Consider the following 23,755-nt stretch of genomic DNA (forward strand, 5'->3'; position numbering starts at 1 on the left):
ATCACTGTCGATGTACATTTGTCAATGTTCTCTGTTGATTATTCTTTTTGTCCATTATGTACGTACTGTATACGTTCCCTCGACCGCAGAAAAATACTTTTCACTGTACTTTGGTACATGTGACAATGAATCAAATTAATCAATCAATATGAACACTATGAAGATATATATGATGACTTCGAAGATGATGTAGAAAGCAAAGGTGTAGAAGGTGAGCCAGATGAAGACAAATATGAAATGTTCGTCAATCTATTTTGCAGAAGCAATGACGAGCTTGATGAAATAGCCCGAGAAGTGCTGCTCCAGTGGTTTGGCAGGAATGACGAGGTGATCACAAGGCGCGCCAGACAAAGCTGGACACTGAGCAGGGAGAGAGCGCGGAGATGGCGCACTCCAAAATAAAAAGGGAGATCGCAGTGGCCGATACCTCAGAGGACCAGCTAGTCACAGACAATATCTTACCAATATTGGACAAGCTTGCTCCAAAGGCACTTAGTGAATCTTTTCAGGCCGCTGAAGTGGTTACGGTAGTCGATTCCCTGATCCTCGAGGCTACTCCACCAGCAGCTGATGACCATATCGCTGTGCAGCCCATCGGATCACACACATATACTAGGGCAGGACCAGGATGATCCATCACCTGCATCGTCAGATCCTGAGAATGTTGGCATCGTAATTTCCAGTAATGAGGAGCCCTTAAACGTTGTTCCAACAAGCCAAGAAGGGACAACACCTGATGTTATAGCTGTTACTTCACCCAGGCACTAGAGAGAGAGGCTCTCCATCCTCCAGATGAGGACGTAGAATTGGGCGTGGCTACACAATCCCGTGGAGATATGCCGGTGCCACAGGACCCAACTGAGGATCCACACACTTCGATGCACAGGGCGCAGACCAGCATTAAAACAGGGGTTGCCAAACTCAAGCATAAAAAGAAAAGAATTCATCAGATGATCCAAAGATGTGTGGGTTAGGTGGATTGGTCATGCTAAATTGCCCCGTAGGTAAGGTTCTAAGGCATACATGAGGACAGTTGTGCATAAGGGTAGTTCCAGGAGAGTCTAATGTAACTCTATGATAACTTGGTCTGTATCTGATCGTTGCCTTACCATGTGGACATTAATGAATCCTAGTTCTGGCTAAGTCACCAGCAGTTCTGTAGATTCATTGCTAGACAAGATTATGGAACACAACAAGTGCATTAGATGAATATAAATATTTGAATGATGTCTCCCAGGTGTCACCAGACAGCTGATGTTAATAATAATAATCATCTTTATTAGTGTCACAAGAAAAAATGCTGCACGCAAAAGAAAGACAGAGAATATAATGGAGTTACAACCAGTTTTATTTCCAAAGATGAAAATGATAAATTCATGTCTGTTGGACTTTCTAGACAACAGCTCTATTTTCAGAACAGTGATACTGTCTATAGGCAGTGCCAACCCATAACAAGTGACTAGACAATGGAATATTTGATACAATGACCGGAACAAATTAGAAGACGCCCATGACAGGTTGAATCAGGTTCTAGGTAATACCTGTAAAGTGGCTTTTCTTGGAGAGAAAGAACCATGCCATCTCATGGGAAAGTCTGGTACTGCAGCCACCCTGAGCAGCAGCAAATGTGTCCTTTTATCAATGAGCAAGCAAGATATTGTAAGCTCTGGAGGATTTCCAGTATTTTCTCGAGCAAGCACTGATTCCCACACCAACTCTGGTACTTTTTTCAAGCAAATCAGTAATTTTCTCCCTAAATTTGATTTGCTTAATTTTTCAATATATTTTGAAATATTTTACACATCAGTACAGAAACCAGGATCAAACAAATTTTCTCTGATTTCAAATAAGTTTTAGACAATAATTATTTTTTCTCCACATCGTTTGTTTCAAGATTCCAAGGGCGTACTTTTATGGCAGAGGTGGGACCATAAATTGTGGCAAGCTGTTCAAAGGCCCATTGACTTAGGTGTGACAGGAACATCCCATTGGTGGGAGCGACCACAAACTCCCCCACTCACACGATGTGGGGAATGGGTGGAAGGAGAGTTTCACTGTTGCTGTAAAATACTTAGGAAAACAACCAGTGCTTTTAGCAGCTGATTTTATTTTTCAAATAATGCAGATTGTTTTGTTAAACGTTTGTGGATTGTGTGACAACTGATAAATAGTTATAAATACCATAAATCAACCAATACCTAGGTCCTGAATGAGAAGGAATTATTAAACTAAATTATTCCCTGCTCAAGAAGTGTAAGCTTGTTTTTGCACTTGGTCTTCAGGTTCCACAAAGTACCAATAAAGTCAAATCTCAGCACAGTCCTGATAATAATTAGACCAATGTACCGTAAATATTTTAAAGATCCATTTAATATACCAGTAGAATAATGAGCAGTGTTAATGAGAATAACCTATAATCTAAATACAGTAGATTTGAAATTAAATTGAATAACCAAATTAACCATGATGCAATTCTTTTACAAAGAATATACCAGAGAACAGTTAAAAAGTCTCATACAAGTCATTGGACGTGGCTCCAACCGTATGGATACTTCAGGAGTGTTTTTTCTTCATCCACTAAGGGTGATCAGAAGAATTCAGATACACACTACTCAAGAGATTTCTGTTCATTAGCTTAAAGCAGTGCAAGGTTGGAAAATTACCACTTTAGATTCAACCCATGGTGATATGTGGTATTGGTTGATCTATAACAAATACCCAAAACTGCTCCACAGGGCAGAGAATTTGTATTTATGTGGTACAGTGTGGAAAATGCTTTCTAAAAGTTTCATTTTGCAACAGTGAACAGAAATAAAATGAAATATGGCTAAGGCACTTTAACACTTCAAATTATTAGCATGAGATATTTGCGTTTTTAGCCAGATCATATGTAAAGAGAATAAAGTCTGAACTGAAAACAATTACAATGTTATTACTAAATAACTAACATTTACCTAAAACATTAAATACATTGCATTTAGTATATAAATCTGTACAAAATGTATGGTCATTTTTTTTTGAGAATGGTACTTGTATCCACAAAACATATACAGGAATCAGGTGTTGTAGCTTTACAGATGTTTTAGTAGCAAGAATGATTTACAAGGGTGCCAGATTATTAATTATATAAAAAAACAAAATACACACACACAAAGAAAAAAAAATCATATGTTTTCTTCACTTGAGATTTTCAATAATTTACCTGTTCTTTGTTTACCACAGGTTAGATCTGGGTTAGGATTCACAACAGATTCATGTTATTTGCAAGACTTTTGGATTTGAATATAGATTAATATACAGGCTATAGTCAAGCAACGATTTGGACAGCTCATTTGTCATACAGGCATATGTATTAATTTTGTACATATCAATATGCTCCTTAAATTATATGTTATCACAATTATGTAGAAAATCATACTGTAGCTTTAAAAGAATAATTTGGCTCCATCAGTGACTCATCAAGATTATTCATTGAGCTGCTGGACTATATTTGTTCCAGATTTGATCCCATTTCCATGCTGCAGTATGAGCTCTGAATTTAGAATCAGCATTCCTGGGTCTGGGAGTGAAAAGTGACCAGCTTTTTCACTCCATATCCAGCAGCATCTGCACAAAGTTCATTGGATGATGGCAGAAGCAGGCTAAACGGTGATGCCCCATCATTGAATAGCTTGCCAGCCTAGAAGTTTAAACATGAAGATTGACTACCTCAACTATGTTTAGTGCTTGAAATCAGAGCCAATGTGGAATCAATAGCTTCAACAAAGGGCTGAGGGATGACAATTGGTGAGGCCAATAAGTGAACTTAATTCATGTTCAAGGCAACTGAGGTAAATTTTCAAAGCAAGGTAACAATAAAATTAAAGTGCATCCATAAGCTAATAACATCCTTTTAAAAAGAAAACGGCCAAGTAATGGCTCTGTATTAAAATCCAATTCTGAACTACTCAAAATAATATACATCCTATTTTACTGCAAATTTGAGTTACTCCCTTCTCATTACATTTTCTATTGTATGTCCTCAAACATTGAATAGATAATGTGAAGGTTATGATTGATTCAACAGTCTTCAGTAATTTTTGTTCTAGTTAGAATTTTCCTCTGATGACATTGGGTAAAGAAATGTTGAAGTTTTTTTAAAAATTGGTTCTATATCAACAATTGCAAGTACAGTGCATAGAGCATTGACGTCACTCAAGTTGCTAAAGTACATGTATCAAATTGGCTGAGGACAATAGCAGCCAATACTGCATTGTATGTTTCTAGCATCTTACCATATGAATAGTGGAAAAGATTACTTGAGGCTATGTATGATACAATTTCAGACCCATTTTCAGAAATCTAAACTTTTGAAGATTACAGTTTTAATTAATGAACTGCTTTCAATGCACTTTTAATCTTCAGAGATTTAGATAGTGGATTCACTTTAAGATAAGCTTTAACAAAGAAGCCAATTTTAATATTCCTCAATTTGGCAAAAATCCCATCTAAAGCTATCCATTATCATTTTTTCTGTTGGTATATTATGGGAGTTAAGGCACCAACAATGATTATTTAGGTTAAGGCTTATTTGAATTTTTCTTTACTTCAGAATTTCAGTCCAGAAGTTCTTCATCACAGATCTGGAAAAAGTAAGGTCATTGTACAGAAGCAGAACCCTAGAATGTCACTTACTTCATGTTTGAATAGATATACCCTGATGAAGCTGCTTTCAGAAGGAAACATAAGGAATAGCAGATGTAACACAGAATGCAACTTAGTGAGACTTGAATATATGTGAATGCTAGATCATTGATAAGTGCATGTTTTCTGCCTGGAAATGGTAGGGAGCAAGGTGCAAGTTGTTGATTAGTGCTGCGTAGCATGATCCAGCAAGATCTTGCTTACTGTTCTCCTCCGATTAATATTACAAATTGATTGTTATCTATGTGTTGCATTGAAATGTGAGCTGACCCCAGCAATTCCTTTGTGCTGCTGTTGTGAGGTACATTTCATTTTGATCTCGGGCTCTAGAAATACACCTGTCTGTCATCTGATTCTACAATGGAATCCATCCATGTTTTAATGAGGCCAGTAAGAATAACGTTTTTATTTGTAAAATCTACTAAAGTCTATAACTCAATCCTACATCACATGAGAGCTTTCAACTATGGAGATAAAATTTAGCTTATTTTTACATGAACCAAAAAATGAGCTCGAATTTTCAGAAGCCTCTGCCATCGGAAGACTCAATGGGGAGCACATCACCGCTGACTCCAGCAGGCCCGATACCATTTCCTGCTCTCACGAATGTTGATTGACATAAGGCAGGAATTCCACTCCTCACTGGGAGGATGTCCCACCATTAGCCAGCAGCTCTTCAGCCCCTCCAGCAACAGTGCTGCAATGGCCAGAAGAGGCACTGCAGGGAGCTGCCTGGAATTAAGTTCTGGGAACTAGAGAAGAGGGAAATGGCAGGGATCCTAGGGCAGGGAGGATAATGAAGGCTTCTGGGAGGTTTTATGGGGCTAATTGGGGTCCTGGGGATAGGCTGGAAGGGAGGGAGGTCACCGGGCCTTAAGGTGAGGGCACCCCTAGTCAGAAGGGGCATCAGATGGAGGCTCCCCACCCCCTTCCTGTCCAAGATCGAACTCTTTGTTTTTACGTTTGTCCTCCCTGATCTGTCATCTGTTCTCCAGCCTAAAAATTGAGGCTGGGTGGGAAAAGGCCCTTAAGTGGTCAGTGAATGCACATTCAAGGACCTTAACTGAGGCAAGGGCGGTTCCTGGCCGAAGCCCTGCCCACTCAATGTAAAACTGTGACCAGACTGGGCGGGCGAGATACTAGAGAGAATCCTATCCATACAATCTCATGCACTCTCCCACCTCAGAACCTGCTGGAGAGGAGTGTGGGTTAGGATGGGGCGGGGGGGGGGGGGGGGGGGGGGGGAGGTAGAGGAGGAGGAAATGGGGGACTTAAAATTCTGGCCATGCAGTTTGAAATTCCAAAAACATTTGACTTAATAGATGTGGGCAGCACGGTAGCACAGTGACTAGCATTGTGGCTTCACAGCGTCAGGGTCCCAGGTTCCATTCCCCACTGAGTCACTGTCTGTGTGGAGTCTGCACGTACTCCCCGTGTCCGCCTGGGTTTCCTCCGGGTGCTCCGGTTTCCTCCCACAGTCCAAAGATGTGCAGGTTAGGTGGATTGGCCATGCTAAATTGCCCTTTGTGTCCAAAAAGGTTGGGAGGTGTTATTGGGTTAGGGGGATAGGGTGGAAGTAAGGGCTTAAGTGGGTTGGTGCAGACTCAATGGTCCGAATGGCCTCCTTCTGCACTGTATGTTCTATGATTAGATAGGTGACACTTTTGAAATTTAGATTGCATTTTCTTTATAATGTCAAAGCTAACTGGAATTCAAAAGGAAGTTATTAAAATGCAACCAAGTTAGCAAAAAGAATGATCTATTTTAATATCATGGCTTGGCAACCATACACAACTAACAGCTTTTCCTATAGAAGTGAAAATTGAATCTTTGTGTTGCAAAGCTAGTTTCTCTCCTGCATTTACAGTTCCCCTATTATTACTTTCAATTGTCCTTGGCTCCCCACCTAAGTTTATGAACAGGATGCAACATTAAAAGTTCTTACTCAAATAGGGATAACTTTTCAGAATTTGTATTCCTGTTGCTGAGGTTTCCACACTGTCAGTGTACATTCGAAGTCCAATTTATTTAATTTTCCAACTGTTAAATTTAAATTTGGAAAAGTATTGCCCGAATTCCCAGTAGATGCTCTTGTCAGAGCCAAATTGTATGTCGGGTTGCACAGTTTTAAAATTATTCTAGGTGTAGGTTTTATTACATGAATAATCAGTCATCACTTTTTTTCACTGAAAATTATTCAAATTCATTGAAATATTTATCTTATGTCATCTTTAAAAAAAATAAATTTAGAGTACCCAATTATTTTTTTCCAATTAAGGGGCAATTTAGCGTGGCAAATCCACCTACTCTGCACATCTTTGGGTTATGGGGGGGTGAGACCCACGCAGACCCGGGGAGAATGTGCAAACTCCACACCACAGTGACACAGGGCCGTGATCGAACCCGGGACCTCGGTGCCGTGAGGCAGCTGTGCTAACCACTGCACCAGCATGCTGCCATTATGTCAGCTAACATCGATAAGACAATGCAATGATAGCCAAGTTTTAAGGAAGGAAAATAGACAGAAACTAAGAATGAAAATAAATATTTGTAGATTTAAAGAGATTAGCTCAGAAATTATGTCATCCGATATTACCTTTGGAATTTTTCATGCGCTCATATGAAATTACTTTGTGTGCTGTTTTAATAGGCATTATCCGTTTAAAATAAATGTGTTAAATATTGGACAAGATAGTTTCATACAAACATGACCAGTGGTTGGCTGTAAAATTACCCAGTGCTATTTCTAACATAAGGATTTCATATGGAAAGGAGCTGAAAACCATAAGCAGGAAATGATAATACAATCCTATTGACATATTCTTGTCAACACATGGGAGAATAGTCTGATATAGCGGCAATAGCTTGGTGGCTTACAGGAATGCTTCCAAATCACTATCACATGTAGCCAAAGATGACAATCAAGTGTCTGCAGAGATTTCAAGCGGTAATGTGACAGGTTTTCATTTGCTACACCTGGTATCAGCAGCCTTAACATGGGATTGATAGCTCTGCTGCCCACTTAACACCTATCACATGGTTGGCATTGTTTTGGAAGGTCTATCACTAGACACCTACACAATCTACGTTTTTCAAATGTATTTCGATATGCAAGTTTAGGTTGGAAATGGCTATGTTTGTGCTGTGCATGCTCCAATCATTACCAATGGTGGTAAATATGGATAGGAGGCCAAGCCAAGCTTCAATATTGAATCCAGGCCATACACAATCTGGAATCCTCTTCCTCAATCATCACCCTCCCCGCTGGCCCAATAAATGATGCCAGTGCCTCAAATTCATGACCAATGCCTCAAAATGACACGTGCCCTGTCATTATGGGTTCTCTTGTCTGGCTGGTGTGCCTCAAATGTCAAGATTAGCTTCAATGATTTTTGTGTCATTAGAAGCTGTAGTCTGTGATATTGATACATGATGGAAGTATGAGCAGAGATATCTAACGACAGAAAAAAAGGACTGCACTATACATTTTTTTCAACTGATCACGGGGACTTTGAACATGAATATCTAATGATATGTCATTTGAAAACTCTAGGACACCAAAACAGAATCTGTTTTAAACTAGGAAACATTTTATTTCAGAAACAATATGTATGTGAGTCTATCCTAACTATGTTCTCATACTGTAAAAACAAGAAATACTTTGTAGCAATATGTAATAAGAAATAACTTACTTTTTAATCTTTTGCTTAAGCAGGTGATATTTATCACTATGTCCGTGTCAATTATTTCAAAGCTGTTCAGGATGTCTTCAAGTAACAATGACTTCACGTAGTCTGTTAGTCTCAATCTATTGTATGTTACTTGTACTTTGTATTGCCTCTATTATTTTTCCCAATTAAATAATCACAAATCTAATCAACATTTTATTGAAGGTCACAGACATAAATTATTGTTATTGATGCTGGACTGGTGGATTGGTAGAGTCCTAGCACTGAACATTTACTCTCACTCATATAATCAAATTGATAATCCCAAGCAGAATAAACATGTATTTTCATTAAAATAAATCTCCAAGTGCTTCCTTATCTCTTGCCAGGCGACAGTGTTTCAATTTTTAGTGCTGTCTTGCTTCTGTTTCCGGTACACAGTCATTAGGATATTGGGAAAACATATAGCCTGGTAAACAGTTGCACTTATATGATCCCTCTGTGTTCTCACAGCTTGCATTTCTGCAGAGTATGCTGTCACTCAAATCTTCACATTCATTAATATCTGAAATACAGTTAACATGATAAGAGACATTTCAACTAATTGAAAAATAATTTTCACCTCAGAAATAAGAGCAGGAGTAGACCACGACGCCTCTCCAGCTTGCTCCAACATTCAGTTAGATCATGATGGACCTTCAATCTCAACTCCACTTTCCCAATTCATCTCTGCATTCCATAATTTTGTTGTGGCTATAATGTTCTAGTTACTGTGGATGGCATTTTTGTAGGATGCAGTTATTTTATATTCCATCAATTTTCCCCCTTTAGCTCCTGAAATATCGGCCACTTCCTGTGATGAGTATCCTTAGAGAGATCGTTGTCTGCTATTTGAGTTCAATAACTTAATAGGTTAAACTGGATCTTGTCATCACCGCATATATATATGATCACAATGAGAAAAGCCTGCATTCCTTTCTAACCTAGAGATGCTGAAGTAAATTCCCTCAATCCTATCAATACAGAGATTATTCACAACCTACTGTCTGCTACTTACACTTTGTAATGCCTCGGCAATTTTTTTTTATATAGAGATTAGCCAATAGTCAACTCATTTTAGCAATTAATTTGCTGGGTGATGCAGTGAGATAGAGCTTGGTCCTTTGATTTAGAGGATATGGGTTAAAATCAAATGATAATGACAGATCTAATGATAGATAATTAGGTCTTACTCTGATTGTCCCTAGTCAACTATAAAAACAGATGTATCACCTATGTATCACCTATGTTACAACTTAAGTTTACAACCACTTTCAGCCATGTACCACAAAACATTTTCTTATGACCCATTTGCTCAGTGCAATAGCTTTTTAATTCACATGGCTTCTTTTTGCTCAGAATGTCACCTTCCGCAAGGGGACCCTTCAGCTGAAGAAAACTGTATTTGCTGATAGAATAGTGTCAGCAATGGTACTAATGAGAAGGCTAGTTCTGTTTGGGAGAAATGATAAAGCAGAAAGCAGAACTGATAAATACCACCGATAATTCTGCATCCCACCCTCCCAACAGAAGGGGAGTGAATGGAGGTCAGGGGTAGCAGTTTGAGAAAGAAGGGGAAGTAGGGAGAAAGGTTATACAGAAGCAAAAGTACACTCACCTACACAAGTCATTTTTGTCATATCAAGCTCAAATCCATCAAAACAATCACATGTGTATCCTTCTTCCACTCGAACACATCGCCCATTTTCACAGCCATTCAGAATTCCACACTCTTCTGCTTGTAAGCCTTCAAAACTACTGGACCGATCTGGAAAAAATTAGATCAAATAGTGTCGATGAATATATGAGAAAAGCTTCAGGCATTTCCAGTTAGACAACACCATCTTTGAACTGACGATACCAATTCCTATTGAATATTGCTCTGCGATCCAGCTCAATTGTTGATTTCAGCTACATCCCACTGAAGTACCGTAGCTATGCTCATTGATTCCGCTGTGAACTGACAAGAGGTTAGGACACAAATCTGGCAGTTATAATTGTTAAAATCTAAAATATTTGAAATTGAGCAAATCACAACAGATTCAACAACTACAATTCTGAGTTCTGTTCCCATTGTCACTTACATAACCTGTATATTTAGTGAACTGTCTCCTAACTGTATGTCTTTCACTTCCTCTGTAGATACCTGCTGCTTACTCCCTCATCAGCTCATAATTCATTTTATTTAAATACAGTCCACATCACATTCAAAGATCTTTCTGATCTGTATTGTGCTCAGTATTGCCTCAAATTGTACATTAAAATCTTCATGATGGTTTGTTTTACATATAGATTCTCTTCCTTTTTGCATCTACACAAGAACTATGGTTTACCAATTATATACAAAACAGTTATGAGATATGGGCCCAGATCCTCCACGAGGTGGCAATCATTATTAGATTGCCACAGCGCTTGATAGTTTTTCCATGCCCCAACATTGCTTCACATTTCTTACTGGGTCATTCAAGCCAGACCTCTCGCATCTTGGAAAACTCCATTGCAGCAGTGTAGCATTGAAGGAGGTAGTGGGGAGGAGGCGGGGCAGGGGGGAATGGCCAGGACATTGATGTGTTGGGCAAGCCGGGTCTTTGTGGACTGCCTTTGATGCAGTAGAGAGAGAGACAGGCTTCCAACACTTGATGAGATGCAACACGATTTTATTGAACATCTAACTATATTACATGCTTAACTGTGGGTTGACACTATGCTGACTTGACAGGAGACCTGAGGCTAACCTGACCAGACTAATTGACTACCACATGGTGTTTGTACTAGCTGCTGCTCACGAGCTCTGACTGTCTCAGAGGCTGGATCCCAAGAGAGCGGGAAAACTGGTGCCCTCTGGCTTTATAGTGGTCGTGTCCAGTCTGGTGATTGGCTGCTGTGTTCTGTGTGCTCACTGGTCATCCTGTGTGTCAATCACTGCCTGTCTGCAGTCCATCGTATACATGGATGTATATTACGACATCCCCCTTTTTTCCCTAAAAATATGTGTTCAGGTCAATAAATAATGAATATGTGTACAGATACTTGACTATATACAGAATATGCTAATTTATATACATGGGAAGGTGTCTAGTGCAGATAGAGGGTAGATAACACATGCGAAAAATGAGATGTACAAATGTCAAAACGATGAGATAACAAGGTAATGCAACAGTCAGTCTATAAATTCAGTCTCTGTGGCGGGTGACAAATTCTGGTTGACCGCCTCAAGGGTGGGTCAGGGGCTGCCTGCACCTGAACGTGCGGAACTGCCTCCAATGTGGTGGTCGTAGAGGTCAGTAGAATAACTGGAAGATCGGTGGCCTCGTGGAAAGGCGCCTCCTGAGGAAGCAGTGTGCGAGGCGGGACAGCACGCTCGGGTGGCGGGCGTGGAAGTCTGCGCAGTGCCCGCCTGTTGCGCCGGAGAAAAGAGCCATCAGGTATGTGAGCGAGGAACGATCTTGGGGCCACTTGCTTGACCACCACAGCTGTGGCGGACCAGCCACCGTCAGGCAGCTGTACACGAACTCGGTCAGCAGGGACCAGCTCGGGGAGATCTGTGGCATGGGCGTTGTATGCCGATTTGCATTGGGCCCGAGACTGATGCATCCACTGTATGAACGGGAAGTTGTCAAGGTCCGGAATGTGGATGGCCGGAACAGTCGTTTGCAGTGTGCAGTTCATGAGGAGCTGCGCTGGGGACAGCCCAGTGGACAGAGGGGTCACTCTATAAGCTAACACTGCCAGGTTGAAATCGGAACCTGAGTCAGCAGCCTTGCACAATAGTCTTTTTACGATATGGACCCCTTTTCCGGCCTTCCCATTCGACTGGGGGTAGTGGGGGCTGGATGTGACGTGCCAAAAGTTGTACAGCCGGGCAAAATCTGACCACTCCTGGCTGAAAAAATAGGGGCCGTTGTCATCCATCACCGTGAGTGGGATCCCATGTCGGGCAAAAGTTTCCTTGCATGCCTTGATCACCGCCGCCGGCGTGAGGTCAGACAGTCTGACCACTTTGGGGTAGTTGGAAAAATAGTCCACTAGGAGCACATAGTCACGTCCCTTGACATGGAACAGGTCAACACCGACTTTGGAGGGCAGCACGGTGGCCTAGTGGTTAGCACAGATGCCTCACGCCGCTGAGGTCCCAGGTTCAATCCCGGCTCTGGGTCACTGTCCGTGTGGAGTTTGCACATTCTCCCCATGTTTGCGTGGGTTTCGCCCCCACAACCCAAAGATGTGCAGGCTAGGTGGATTGGCCAAGCTAAATTGCCCCTTAATTGGAAAAAATAATTGGGTAATCTAAATTTGAAAAAAAAAAACACCGACTTTGGACCATGGGGAGGTCACCATTTCATGCTGCTGCAGAGTCTCCTTAGGCTGGACCGGCTGGAATTTTTGACACGTCGGGCAATTGAGGACCGCGTTGGCGACATCTTGGCTGATGCCTGGCCAGTATACTGCCTCTCGGGCTCGACAGTGATATTTTTCGACCCCCAGGTGACCCTCGTGGATTTGGCCGAGAACCAAATCTCGCATGCTCTGTGGGATCACAATTCTGTAAAGTTTCATGAGGATGCCATCTACCACCGTCAGATCGTCCTTGACATTATAAAACTGGGGACACTGCCCCCTTTGCCAACCATTCGTGAGGTGCTGCAACACCCGCTGGAGCAGAGGATCCCTGGCCGTCTCCTCACGAATTTGCACGACCCGCTCATCAGAGGCCGGAAAGTTGGAGGCACAGAATTGCACCTGCAGGTCTATTTGACAAAGTCAGTCTGCTCACACGGTGTGGTGATAGATCTGGAGAGTGCATCGGCAACGAGCTCTTTGCCCGGGGTGTAAACCAGGTCGAAATCGTAGCTGCGTAGCTTGAGGAGGATGCGTTGTAACCGTGGCGTCATGTCATTGAGGTCCTTTTGGATGATGTGAACCAATGGCCTGTGGTCCGTCTCGACTGTGAATTTTGGGGAGGCCATACACATAATCATGGAACTTGTCGATCCCTGTGAGGAGGCCCAGGCATTCTTTCACAATCTGAGCGTATTGTTGCTCAGTGGGCGTCATGGCTCTGGAGGCATATGCAACTGGGGCCCAGGAGGAGGAGTCATCCCGTTGGAGGAGCACTGCCCCAATGGCATCCTGTCTCACGTCGGTGGATATTTTTGTTTCCTTGGCGGCGTCGAAAAATGCCAGCACTGGGGCCTTGGTGAGTTTCGCCCTCAGCTCACGCTACTCTTGCTCACGAGTGGGTAGCCACTGGAAGTCCGTCGTTTTTCTAAGGAGATGGCGGAGAGCTGTGGTGTGTGACGCCAAGTTGGGGATGAACTTCGCAAGGAAGTTGATCATCCCTAGAAAGCGGAGGACCGCCTTCTTGTCCTCCGGGGTCTTCATGGCGTTGATTGCCGAAACTTTGTCAGCATCTGGCTGCACGCCTTGCTGCGAAATGTGGGCGCCAAGGAATTTAATTTCTGATTGACGGAATGAGCTTTGGCTCTGTTGAGTCGGAGACCATGCTCGTAGATCCTGTGGAATACCCGCTTGAGGCGACCGATGTGTTCTTGAGGAGTTGTGGACCAGATAATGACATCGTCGATGTACACTCGCACTCCCTCGATGCCCTCCATCATTTGTTCCATTATGCGGTGGAACACCTCTGAGACGGCGATGATGCCAAAGGGCATTCGGTTGTTGCAGTAGAGACCAAACGGGGTATTGATGTGCACAGCTTGCGACTGGACGCACCCAGCTGTATTTGCCAAAACCCCTTGGCGGCGTCCAGCTTTGTGAAGAATTTGGCATGAGCCATCTCGCTGGTTAGCTCTTCTCATTTAGGTATTGGTAGTGTTCCCTCATGATGTTGCGGTTCAAATCTTTGGGGTCGATACAGATTCAAAGTTCCCCTGACGGCCTCTTGACGCAAACCATGGAGCTAAACCAGTCCGTGAGTTCCGTGACCTTTGAAATGACGCCCTGGTCCTGGAGGTCTTGCAGCTGCTGCTTGAGGCGGTTCATGAGGGGTACCGGCACCCGACGCGGTGCGTGAACCACAGGGGTGGCATTTGGCTTCAATAGGATTTTGTATCGGTATGGGAGTGTGCCCATACCGTCGAACACGCTATGGTATTGCGCTATGATGTCATAGAGTTGAGCCTGGAAGTTATCATCTGGTGAGGCTGTTGCTTGTGCGGATGACATGGTGTGAACCCGCTGCACAAGGTTCAGGGGTTTGCTGGCCCGAGCACCGAGCAGGGAAGCTCTGTCGGTTCCTACAATTTCAAATCGCAGCGTCACTTTTAATGACCTATTGGACACTGCAAGCTGGCATGAGCCACTGGCAGCAATGGCATTGCCATTGTAGTCGAGGAGCTGGCAGGCCAGTGGAAGAATGCTTGGTCTGACGCGGATGGTGTCGAGGTCAGATTTTGAAATGAGGTTTGCTGAAGCGCCGGGTGTCCAGCTTGAAACGTATTCGAGCCTTGTTAACCGTAAGGGTGGCACACCACTCATCGTGCGGATCAACGCTTAGGATTGGGAGTTGTTTCACCATCGTTGAGAAAGGCAGCGCATGCTTAGTGATGATGCCCACCCGGAATGGGGATTTGAGACATTCAGCGTCGGGATCTGGTAGGCTGTCGGGGTCGGAGTCTGTCACGGCCTGCTGTACCGATCGGACGCTCCTGCGCTGTGTCTGGGATCGCTGGATGCTGGGCAGTGGTGCAGATCTGCAAAGGGCTGCGTAGTGGCCAAGCTTGCCACACTGGCGACAGCGTCGTGATTTTGCCGGCCATTGCCGCTTTCAATGGGCGGAGCCACAATTCGGACACGTCATGACGCCGACGTCAGGACGTTCCGTGCGCCAACGCGCATGCGCTGTCCGGTCGAACGGCGTGCGCACCTGCGCAGGCTGGTCATCGGTCTCGCCGCCACCTCGGTCGTGGCGTGAATGCGCTGGATCCCGGGAAAAGCGCGCAAAATGGCCACTCTCATCAAGACTCAGGCCCTGCATTTGTTTGATGGGCTGCAACCGTTCTGCCTCGTGGAGGTTTATCCTTGCCGTTTCTGCCGCCCTGATATGTGTGTACCGGTTGTTAGCGGACTCGTGGAGAACGCAGGTTTCGATAGCGTTGGTAAGGGTGAGCTGCTTAACTTTCAGGAGCTGCTGGCGAAGGGAATCAGAGTGGACCCTGAAAACGATCTGATCCCAGATCATGGAATCAGTTGTTGAGCCATAGTTGCATGACTGCGCGAAGATGCGGAGATGGGTTAAAAAGGACTGAAAAGGTTCATCCTTACCCTGAAGCCTCTGCTGGAAAACGTACCGTTCAAAGCTCTCATTGACCTCAATGTCGCAGTGGCTGTCGAACTTCAGCAGGACTGTTTTAAACTTCATCTTGTCTTCGCCTTTAGCAAATGTGAGGGAGTTGTAGATGTGGATAGCGTGGTGCCCAGCTGTAGAAAGGAATTGTGCGATCTTCCTGGCATCTGATGCTACCTCGAGGTCGGTGGCTTCAAGATAGAGCTGGAATTTCGTTTGAAAATCTTCCAGTTTGCACCGAGGTTGCCGGCGATGCGGAGGTGCGGGGGAGGGCGGACGCTGTCCATGCTACCGGATGGCTGATCGCTAGTCAAGGCAGATTATCTCAAGCTAGGTCCGTCAAACTTCAGCATCACTCACTGGTACCATGATGTGTTGGACAAGCTGGGTCTATGTGGACTGCGTTTGTTTGATTTAATACATTCTGTACACTGTGGGCTGGGTATGCCAAAGCAGGAACATTACATGGAAAATTTTCAGAATTGTTTTCATTGTTTTAATGATTTCTAAGGACATTATATTCCAGGCACCCTTCTTGACTAATTATTTCCAAATGTTCCATTATTGTTGAATAAAATGTGCCAAAAAGGAAGAACAAGTTGTTTAATCAATTATGGAAAAATGTTTGATTATGGAGAAAATGGGGCCAGATCTTCTTCAGATCGCCCAGCCACCTGCCACCCTAGCCACTTGCCTCATCCACCTATTCACATCACTCACCACCCTGCCCGTTCACTCATTCATCCACTCACCAATTCGCTAACATTCAAAGTTTCAACTTTCAACAATAACGGAACATTTGGAAATAATTAGTCAAGAAGGGTGCCTGGAATATAATGTCCTTAGAAGCCATTAAAACAATGAAAACAATTCTGAAAATTTTCCATGTAATGTTCCTGCTTTGACATACTCAGCCCACAGTGTGCAGAATGTATTAAATCAAACAAAACTGCACATTTCAAACAAAATTTATTATTGTATCCATTATATTAGAATGTCTATTTATATTGAGAAGAAATGTTAGTTTAAAGTGCCATCTATTGGTAGAAAGAATGAATTTCATCACTAAATTGTTAAAGAACTCGGCAAGGGCAATTAGAAGTTTGGAGTAAAGTTATGCCTTTTCATAGCATACCAAGTTAGCAGTGATGCACAATCAATTGCACAAAGACGAGAGTCGAATACAACTGAGGCTTTACTACATTAAGATGTGTGGCCTCCTACAGCAGCTGCCGAAATGGCTGCTGTATGGGGAGCACACATATTTATACTCCGCCTACTGGGCGGAGCCAGCAGGCAGGGACTACCCTCGTACCTGTAGTACAGGGTCTTACCACACGTCTCCTAATATATACAACAGCGGTGATTACCACTTTCATCCCCTGTTAAAATTGAGTCCGGCGGGGGTGGCGGAGAACTATATACAGAACAGGTTTAATATACAGAGGCAAAAAAAATACTTGAAGTCCAGTACAAGGTGCTTTAACAGTCCCGAATCAATTACAGGTTTTGCCGGTCTGGGGCCTTGATGTGACGTTGGGAGCGATGCAGTGGTGGAGGCGATTCCGGTGGTGGTCTGATCCTCGGTGACTCCGCGAGGGTGCCGAAATCCTCTTCATCCTCGGGCGTGGGCAGGGGAAGGACGGATGGTCCTGGGGGGGATGCTGCTGGGTGCGCGGGGGGGGGAGGGGAGGGTGGCGCCGGGCCGGAGGGGTGTGTGTGTGTGGAACCTTCTGGTGCCAGGTCCCTGAGGGAGACAGTATCCTGGCGGCTGTCTGGGTACGTTACGTCGGCATACAGGGTGTTAGCATGGTGTTACTGCACCCTTTCAACCAAAGGGTCCGCCTTGTGGAGGCGTACGTGCTTACGGAGGAGTACGGGTCCTAGAGCTGCGAGCCAAGTCGGGAGCACCACCCCGGATGTGGACTTCCTGGGGAAGGCAAAGAGACGTTCATGGGGTGTGCATAGGAGCGACTGAATAGAGTGCAGTGCATCGGGTAGGACGTCCTGCCAGCGGGAGGCCGGGAGATTTCTGGACCGTAGGGCCAGCTGGACGGCCCTCCAGACCGTCCCATTCTCCCTCTCCACCTGCCTGTTTTCCCGGGGGTCATAGCTGGTCGTCCTGCTGGAGGCGATACCCCTGCTGAGCAGGAACTGACGCAGCTCATCACTCATGAATGAGGATCCCCTGTCACTGTGGATGTAGGCGGGGAAGCTGAACAGAGCGAAGATTATGTTGAGGGCTTTGATGACGGTGGCAGACATCATGTCGGGCACGGGATGGCAAAGGGGAATTTGGAGTACTCATCGACCATACTGAGGAAATACGTGTTACGGTCGTTGGAGGGGAGGGGCCCTTTGAAGTCCACGCTGAGGCGTTCAAAGGGGCGGGAGGCCTTCACTAGGCGCGCGCGGTCCGGCTGGTAGAAGTGCAGTTTGCACTCCGCACAGACCTGGCAGTCCGTGGTGATTGTCCTGACTTCCTCGACGGAGTAGGGCAGATTGCAGGCCTTGATGAAATGGTACAACCGTGTGACTCCCGGGTGACAATGGCGGCTAAAGCGATGCCTGATGCGTCGTTTTCCACTTGAAAGTGCAGGGTCTGGAGTCGGTCTACTCGTGCGCTGGCACATGTCCCTCAGGATAGGGCATCTGGGGGCTCGTTGAGCTTACCGGGGCGAACAAAATCTCGTAGTTGTAGGTGGAGAGCTCGATCCTCCACCTCAAGATTTTATCGTTCTTGATCTTGCCCTGTTGTGTGTTGTTAAACATAAAGGCTATCGACCGTTGGTCAGTGAGGAGAGTGAATCTCCTGCCGGCCAGGTAATGCCTCCAATGCCGCAGAGCTTCAACGATGGCTTGGGCTTCTTTTACGGCGGAGGAGTGCCGAATTTCGGAGGCATGAAGGGTGCGGAAAAAGAATGCCACGGGCTTGCCTGCCTGATTGAGCATGGCGGCTAAAGCGACGCCTGATGCGTCGCTCTCCACTTGAAAGGGCAACGTCTCGTCGACTGCGTGCATCGTGGCCTTGGCGATGTCGGCTCTAATACGGTTGAAGGCCTGTTAAGCCTCAGGCGTCAGGGGAAAAAGGGTGGATCAGATGAGTGGGCGGGCCTTGTCCGCATAGTTTGGGACCCACTGGGCGTAGTAAGAAAAGAACCCCAGGCAGCGCTTGAGGGCCTTGGGGCAGTGGGGAAGGGGAAGCTCCATGAGGGGGCGCATGCGGTCGGGATCGGGCCCCAGAACTCCGTTCTGGACCACATAGCCGAGGATGGCTAAGCGGTTCGTGCTAAATACGCACTTCTCCTTGTTACAGGTGAGGTTTAGGAGAGAGGCGGTGTGGAGAGATTTGGCAAGGTTGGCATCGTGGACCTGCTGATCGTAGCCGCAGATGGTGACATTATCTAGGTACGGGAAAGTGGCCCGCAGCCCGTACTGGTCGAACATTCGGTCCATCTCCCTTTGGAAGAACGAGACCCCATTGGTGACGCCGAAGGGAACCCTGAGAAAGTGGTAGAGGCAGCCATCTGCCTCGAAGGCAGTGTATGGGCGGTTCGCCTTACGGATGGGGAGCTGGTGGTTGGTGGATTTCAGGTCCACAGTTAAGAAGACCCGGTACTGTGCAATCTGATTTACCATATCAGATATACGTGGGAGGGGGTACAACGTTGAGCTGCGTGTACCGATTGATGGTCTGACTGTAGTCCACGACGATCCTGTGTTTCTCCCCAGATTTCACCACTACCACTTGGGTTCTCCAGGGGCTGTTGCTGGCCTCGATAATGCCTTCCCAAAGCAGTCACTGGACTTCGGACCTGATGAAGGTCCTGTCCTGGGCGCTGTACCGTCTGCTCCTGGTGGCGACAGGTTTGCAATCCGGAGTTAAGTTTGCAAATAGGGAAGGTGGGTCGACCTTTAGGGTCGCGAGGCCGCACACAGTAAGGGGCGGTAGGGGCCCGCCGAATTTCAGTGTTAGGCTGTGGAGGTTACACTGGAAGTCCAGGCCGAGTAGCAGGGCAGCGCAGACGTTGGAGACGACGTAGAGACAGAAGCCGCTGAATTCTACGCTTTGGACCATGAGCAAGGCTATACAGTACCCCCGGATCGCCACGGAGTGGGACCCGGAGGCCAGGGAGATTCTCTGATTGGCGGGGTGTACCGCGAGGGAGCAGCGCCTTACCGTATCTGGATGGATGAAGCTTTCGGTGCTTCCGGAGTTCAGCAGACAAGAGGTCTCGTGCCCATTGATCTTCACGCTTGTCAAGGCGATGGCTAGACTGTGCGGGCGAGACTGGTCAATCGTGACCGAGGCGAGTCGTGGTTGGTCATCGTTGGTGACGAACGATGGTGGAGCATGTGCCGTGGGGGAGACAAGATGGCGCGCCTGATGATCTTGGGTGGACAAGATGGCGGCGCCCACAGGCCGCACGTGTCGGGGTTGACAAATATGGCGGCGCCCATGGGCCTCACGTCGTCCGAGGAGGGGAAGATGGCGGTGCCCACTGGCTGCACGTGGCCCAAGGAGGGGAAGATGGCGGCGCCCACTGTCCGCGCTGGTCCGAGGAGGGGAAGATGGCGGCGCCCACTGTCCGTACGCGAGGGGGGTCGGGGCGATAGCAGCGACTGCGCGGGCCTGGCACACTGCAGCGAAGTGCCCCATTTTGCAGCAGGCCTTGCAAAGGGTGCTGCAGGCCGGGCAGCGTTGGCGGGGGCGGTTTCTGTTGCCCGCAGAAGTAACATCGGGGGCCCCAGGGTTGGCTGGTTGGCACGTGCCACAGGCGAAGTTGGCTGAGTGGGGTCCCCGATGTACAGGAGGGGTGGGCCGCGGAGCTGGGGGTATAGGCCTGAAGATTGCGCGAGGCGACCGTCATCGATAGTGCCAGCTTTTTGGTTTCTGCAAGGTCAAGTGTGGCCCCCTCTAAAAGTAGCTGGCGTATGAGATCTGACCCTATCCCCGTAACGAAAGCGTCCCGCATGAGGAGGTTCGAATGTTCCCTGGCCGTGACGGCCTGACAGTTACAGTCTCTGACCAGGGGAATTAAAGCACGACAGAAATCTTCTACGGACTGACCAGGGTGTTGTCTACGAGTAGAGAATACGTGTCTGGCGAAGAGCGTGTTCGTCCGCTGGGCGTAATTCCCTTTCAGTAGCGCCATGGCTTCCTCGTAGGTCGGCACGTCCTGGATAAGAGGAAATACGTTGGAGCTCAGCCGCGAGTAGAGTATCTGGATCTTCTGAGATTTCGGAATTGGGTCTGGTGCAGACCTGATGTGAGCTTCGAAACAATGTTTTTCCTTTTTGGCGTCGCTCGATTGCGGATCCAGCTGCAGGCGATCCAGCTTAATGCAGAGGTCCATCTTTTGAAAATCTTAGTGTAATAAATTGATGCATGATCAATTGCAAAAAGACGAGAGTTGAATACAACTGAGGCTTTATTACACTAAGATGTGTGGCCTCCTACAGCAGCTGCCGAAATAGCTGCTGTATGGGGAGCACACATATTTATGCTCCACCTATTGGGCAGAGCCAACAGGCAGGGAACTACCCCCGTACTTGTAGTACAGGGTCTCACCACGCATCTCCTAATATATACAACAGTGGTGATTACCACAAGCAGGCAAAACTCCCATTGCTTTATGAGTTTCAAAGATGTCCAAAGCAGAGATCAAAAACACTTGATTATCCTTTGAATCGATAGATTAGGGACCTACTGCTTAATAAAGGCACTATCCTGAACATTCATCATCAATGGCAAGTAGGATGCCAGGTTTACAGCAATCAGGATTCTCAAGTATCACTTCACCCTATCCCTAATCCACCCATGCTGCAAGTGAAAGGTAACATCCATTGTTTAAAACCGTTTCCTGGGAAGTCTGGAGAAAAAGAACTGGTCTCCACAGCAGTTCCAAAGTCCCTGAGTGGTCCTCAGGATCTCCTCCAGAATGCGTCCTTTTCCTGCAGAGCACCTCCACACCCCTCCCAATCAACTTCCACACCCCTATCACCTTCTAGCCCCTCCTCGCCACCTTCCACCCCCTTCCCCAATCATCTTCCATCCTTCCCAACACCTTCCACTCCCTCCCCATCGCCTTCCACCCCCTCCCCATCGCCATCCACCCCCTCCCCATTGCCATTCACTCCCTCCCCATCGCCTTCCACCCCCTCCCCACTGCCATCAACCCCCTCCCCATTGCCTTCCACCCCCTCCCCATCGCCTTCCACCCCCTCCCCACTGCCATCAACCCCCTCCCCATTGCCTTCCACCCCCTCCCCATTGCCTTCCACCCCCTCCCCATCGCCTTCCACCCCTTCCCCACCGCTTTCTACCCCCTCCCAATTACCTTCCACCCTCTCCCCATCGCCATCCAACTCCTCCCCTCCGCCTTCCCCTCCATCGCCTTCCACTCCTTCCCATACCCTCCACTCCCTCCCCAAAGCCTTTAACTCCCTCCCCATCACCTTTCACCCCCGCCCCATTGCTTTCCACGCCCTCCCCATCACCTTCCACCCCCTCCCCATCGTGTTCTGCCCCCCTCCATCGCCTTCCACCCCCTCCCCATCGCTTTCCGCCCCCCTCCATTGCCTTCCACCCCTCCCCATCGCCTTCCACCCTCATCCATCGCCTTCCACCCCCTCCCTATCGTTTCCTCCATCGCCTTCCACTCCCTCCCCATCACCTTTCACCTCCGCCCCATTGCTTTCCACGCCCTCCCCATCACCTTCCACCCCCTCCCCATCGCGTTCTGTCCCCCTCCATCGCCTTCCACCCCCTCCCCATCGCTTTCCGCCCCCCTCCATTGCCTTCCACCCCTCCCCATCGCCTTCCACCCTCCTCCATCGCCTTCCACCCCCCTCCCTATCGTTTCCACCCTCCTCCATCGCCTTCCACTTCCTCCCCATCACCTTTCACCCTCGCCCCATTGCTTTCTACCCCCTCCCCATCACCTTCCACCCCCTCCCCATTGCAATCCGTCCCCCTCCATCGCCTTCCATCCCTTCCCCACTGCCATCCACCCCCTCCCCATCGCCTTCCACCCCCTCCCCATCGCCTTCCACCCCATCGCCTTCCACCGCCTCCACATTGCATTCCGCTTCCCTGCATCGCCTTCCACCCCCTCCCCATCGCCTTCCGCCCGCCTCCATCGCCTTCCACCCTCTCCCCATTGCATTTCGCCCCCCTCCATCGCCTTCCACCACCTCCCCATTGCATTCCGCCCCCCTCCATCGCCTTCCACCGCCTCCCCATTGCATTCCGCCCCCCTCCATCGCCTTCCACCCCTCCCCATCACCTTCCACTCTCCTCCATCGCCTTCCACCCCCTCCCCATTGCATTCCGCCCCCCTCCATCGCCTTCCACCCCTCCCCATCACCTTCCACCCTCCTCCATCGCCTTCCACCCCCTCCCCATCGCCTTCTACCCCCTCCCCATCGTTTCCACCCTCCTCCATCGCCTTCCACCATCTCCCCATCACCTTCCACCCCCTCCCCATCACCTTCTACTCCCTCTCTATCGCCTTCCACCCCCTCCCCATCACCTTCTACTCCCTCCCGATCGCCTTCCACACCCTCCCCATCCCCTTCCACCCCTCCCCCCCATCGCCTTCCACTCCCTCTCTATCACCTTCTACTCCCACTCTATCCCCTTCCACCCCCTCCCCATCACCTTCTGCTCCCTCTCTATCTCCTTCCACCCCCCAACCCAGCACTTTCCATCGGCCTATCTATGCTCAGGAAACTGCCAACCAACTTATGCCTAGCAAGCTCCAACAAACACTAATCAAATGTGTCTGGGGAAATTGTTTTAGTGGTATTAGCTGATGGCAAAATGTTAATCAAGCCAACTGGAGAACTCCCCAGTTCCTCTTTGTATGGGATCTTAGAAGAGTAGTGTAAGGATCCTCCTATTTAAATCTGATTTACCTTGTCTATTCCCTTTATTTTTTTGTTACCTTGGCTGTGATAACTTTTGTATCTGGATAATAACTCAAACACCTTCTGGCAGATGTGCTGTTTGGTTTGGCCAGTGGAGACCCCGATACCAGTGCTATTTGGTCTGGCC

At 47.2% G+C, this 23,755-nt stretch overlaps 1 protein-coding gene across 1 annotated transcript in view; it reads right to left on the reverse strand.

Annotated features, from left to right (window-relative positions):
* Window positions 1-8,048: 8,048 nt before the first annotated feature.
* Window positions 8,049-23,755, reverse strand: part of LOC119951242 (latent-transforming growth factor beta-binding protein 2-like) — a 677,784-nt gene continuing 662,077 nt past the window's right edge. The window contains exons 35-36 of the mRNA XM_038774298.1: window positions 10,009-10,158; window positions 8,049-8,916 (exon numbers count right to left, since the gene is read on the reverse strand). Coding sequence (XP_038630226.1) covers window positions 8,759-8,916; window positions 10,009-10,158 — 308 coding nt within the window. The 3' untranslated portion in view covers window positions 8,049-8,758. The remainder of the gene's footprint in view (window positions 8,917-10,008; window positions 10,159-23,755) is intronic.

Source organism: Scyliorhinus canicula, chromosome 2 (genome assembly GCF_902713615.1).
Source record: "Scyliorhinus canicula chromosome 2, sScyCan1.1, whole genome shotgun sequence".
NCBI classification, from domain to species: Eukaryota; Metazoa; Chordata; class Chondrichthyes; order Carcharhiniformes; family Scyliorhinidae; genus Scyliorhinus; species Scyliorhinus canicula.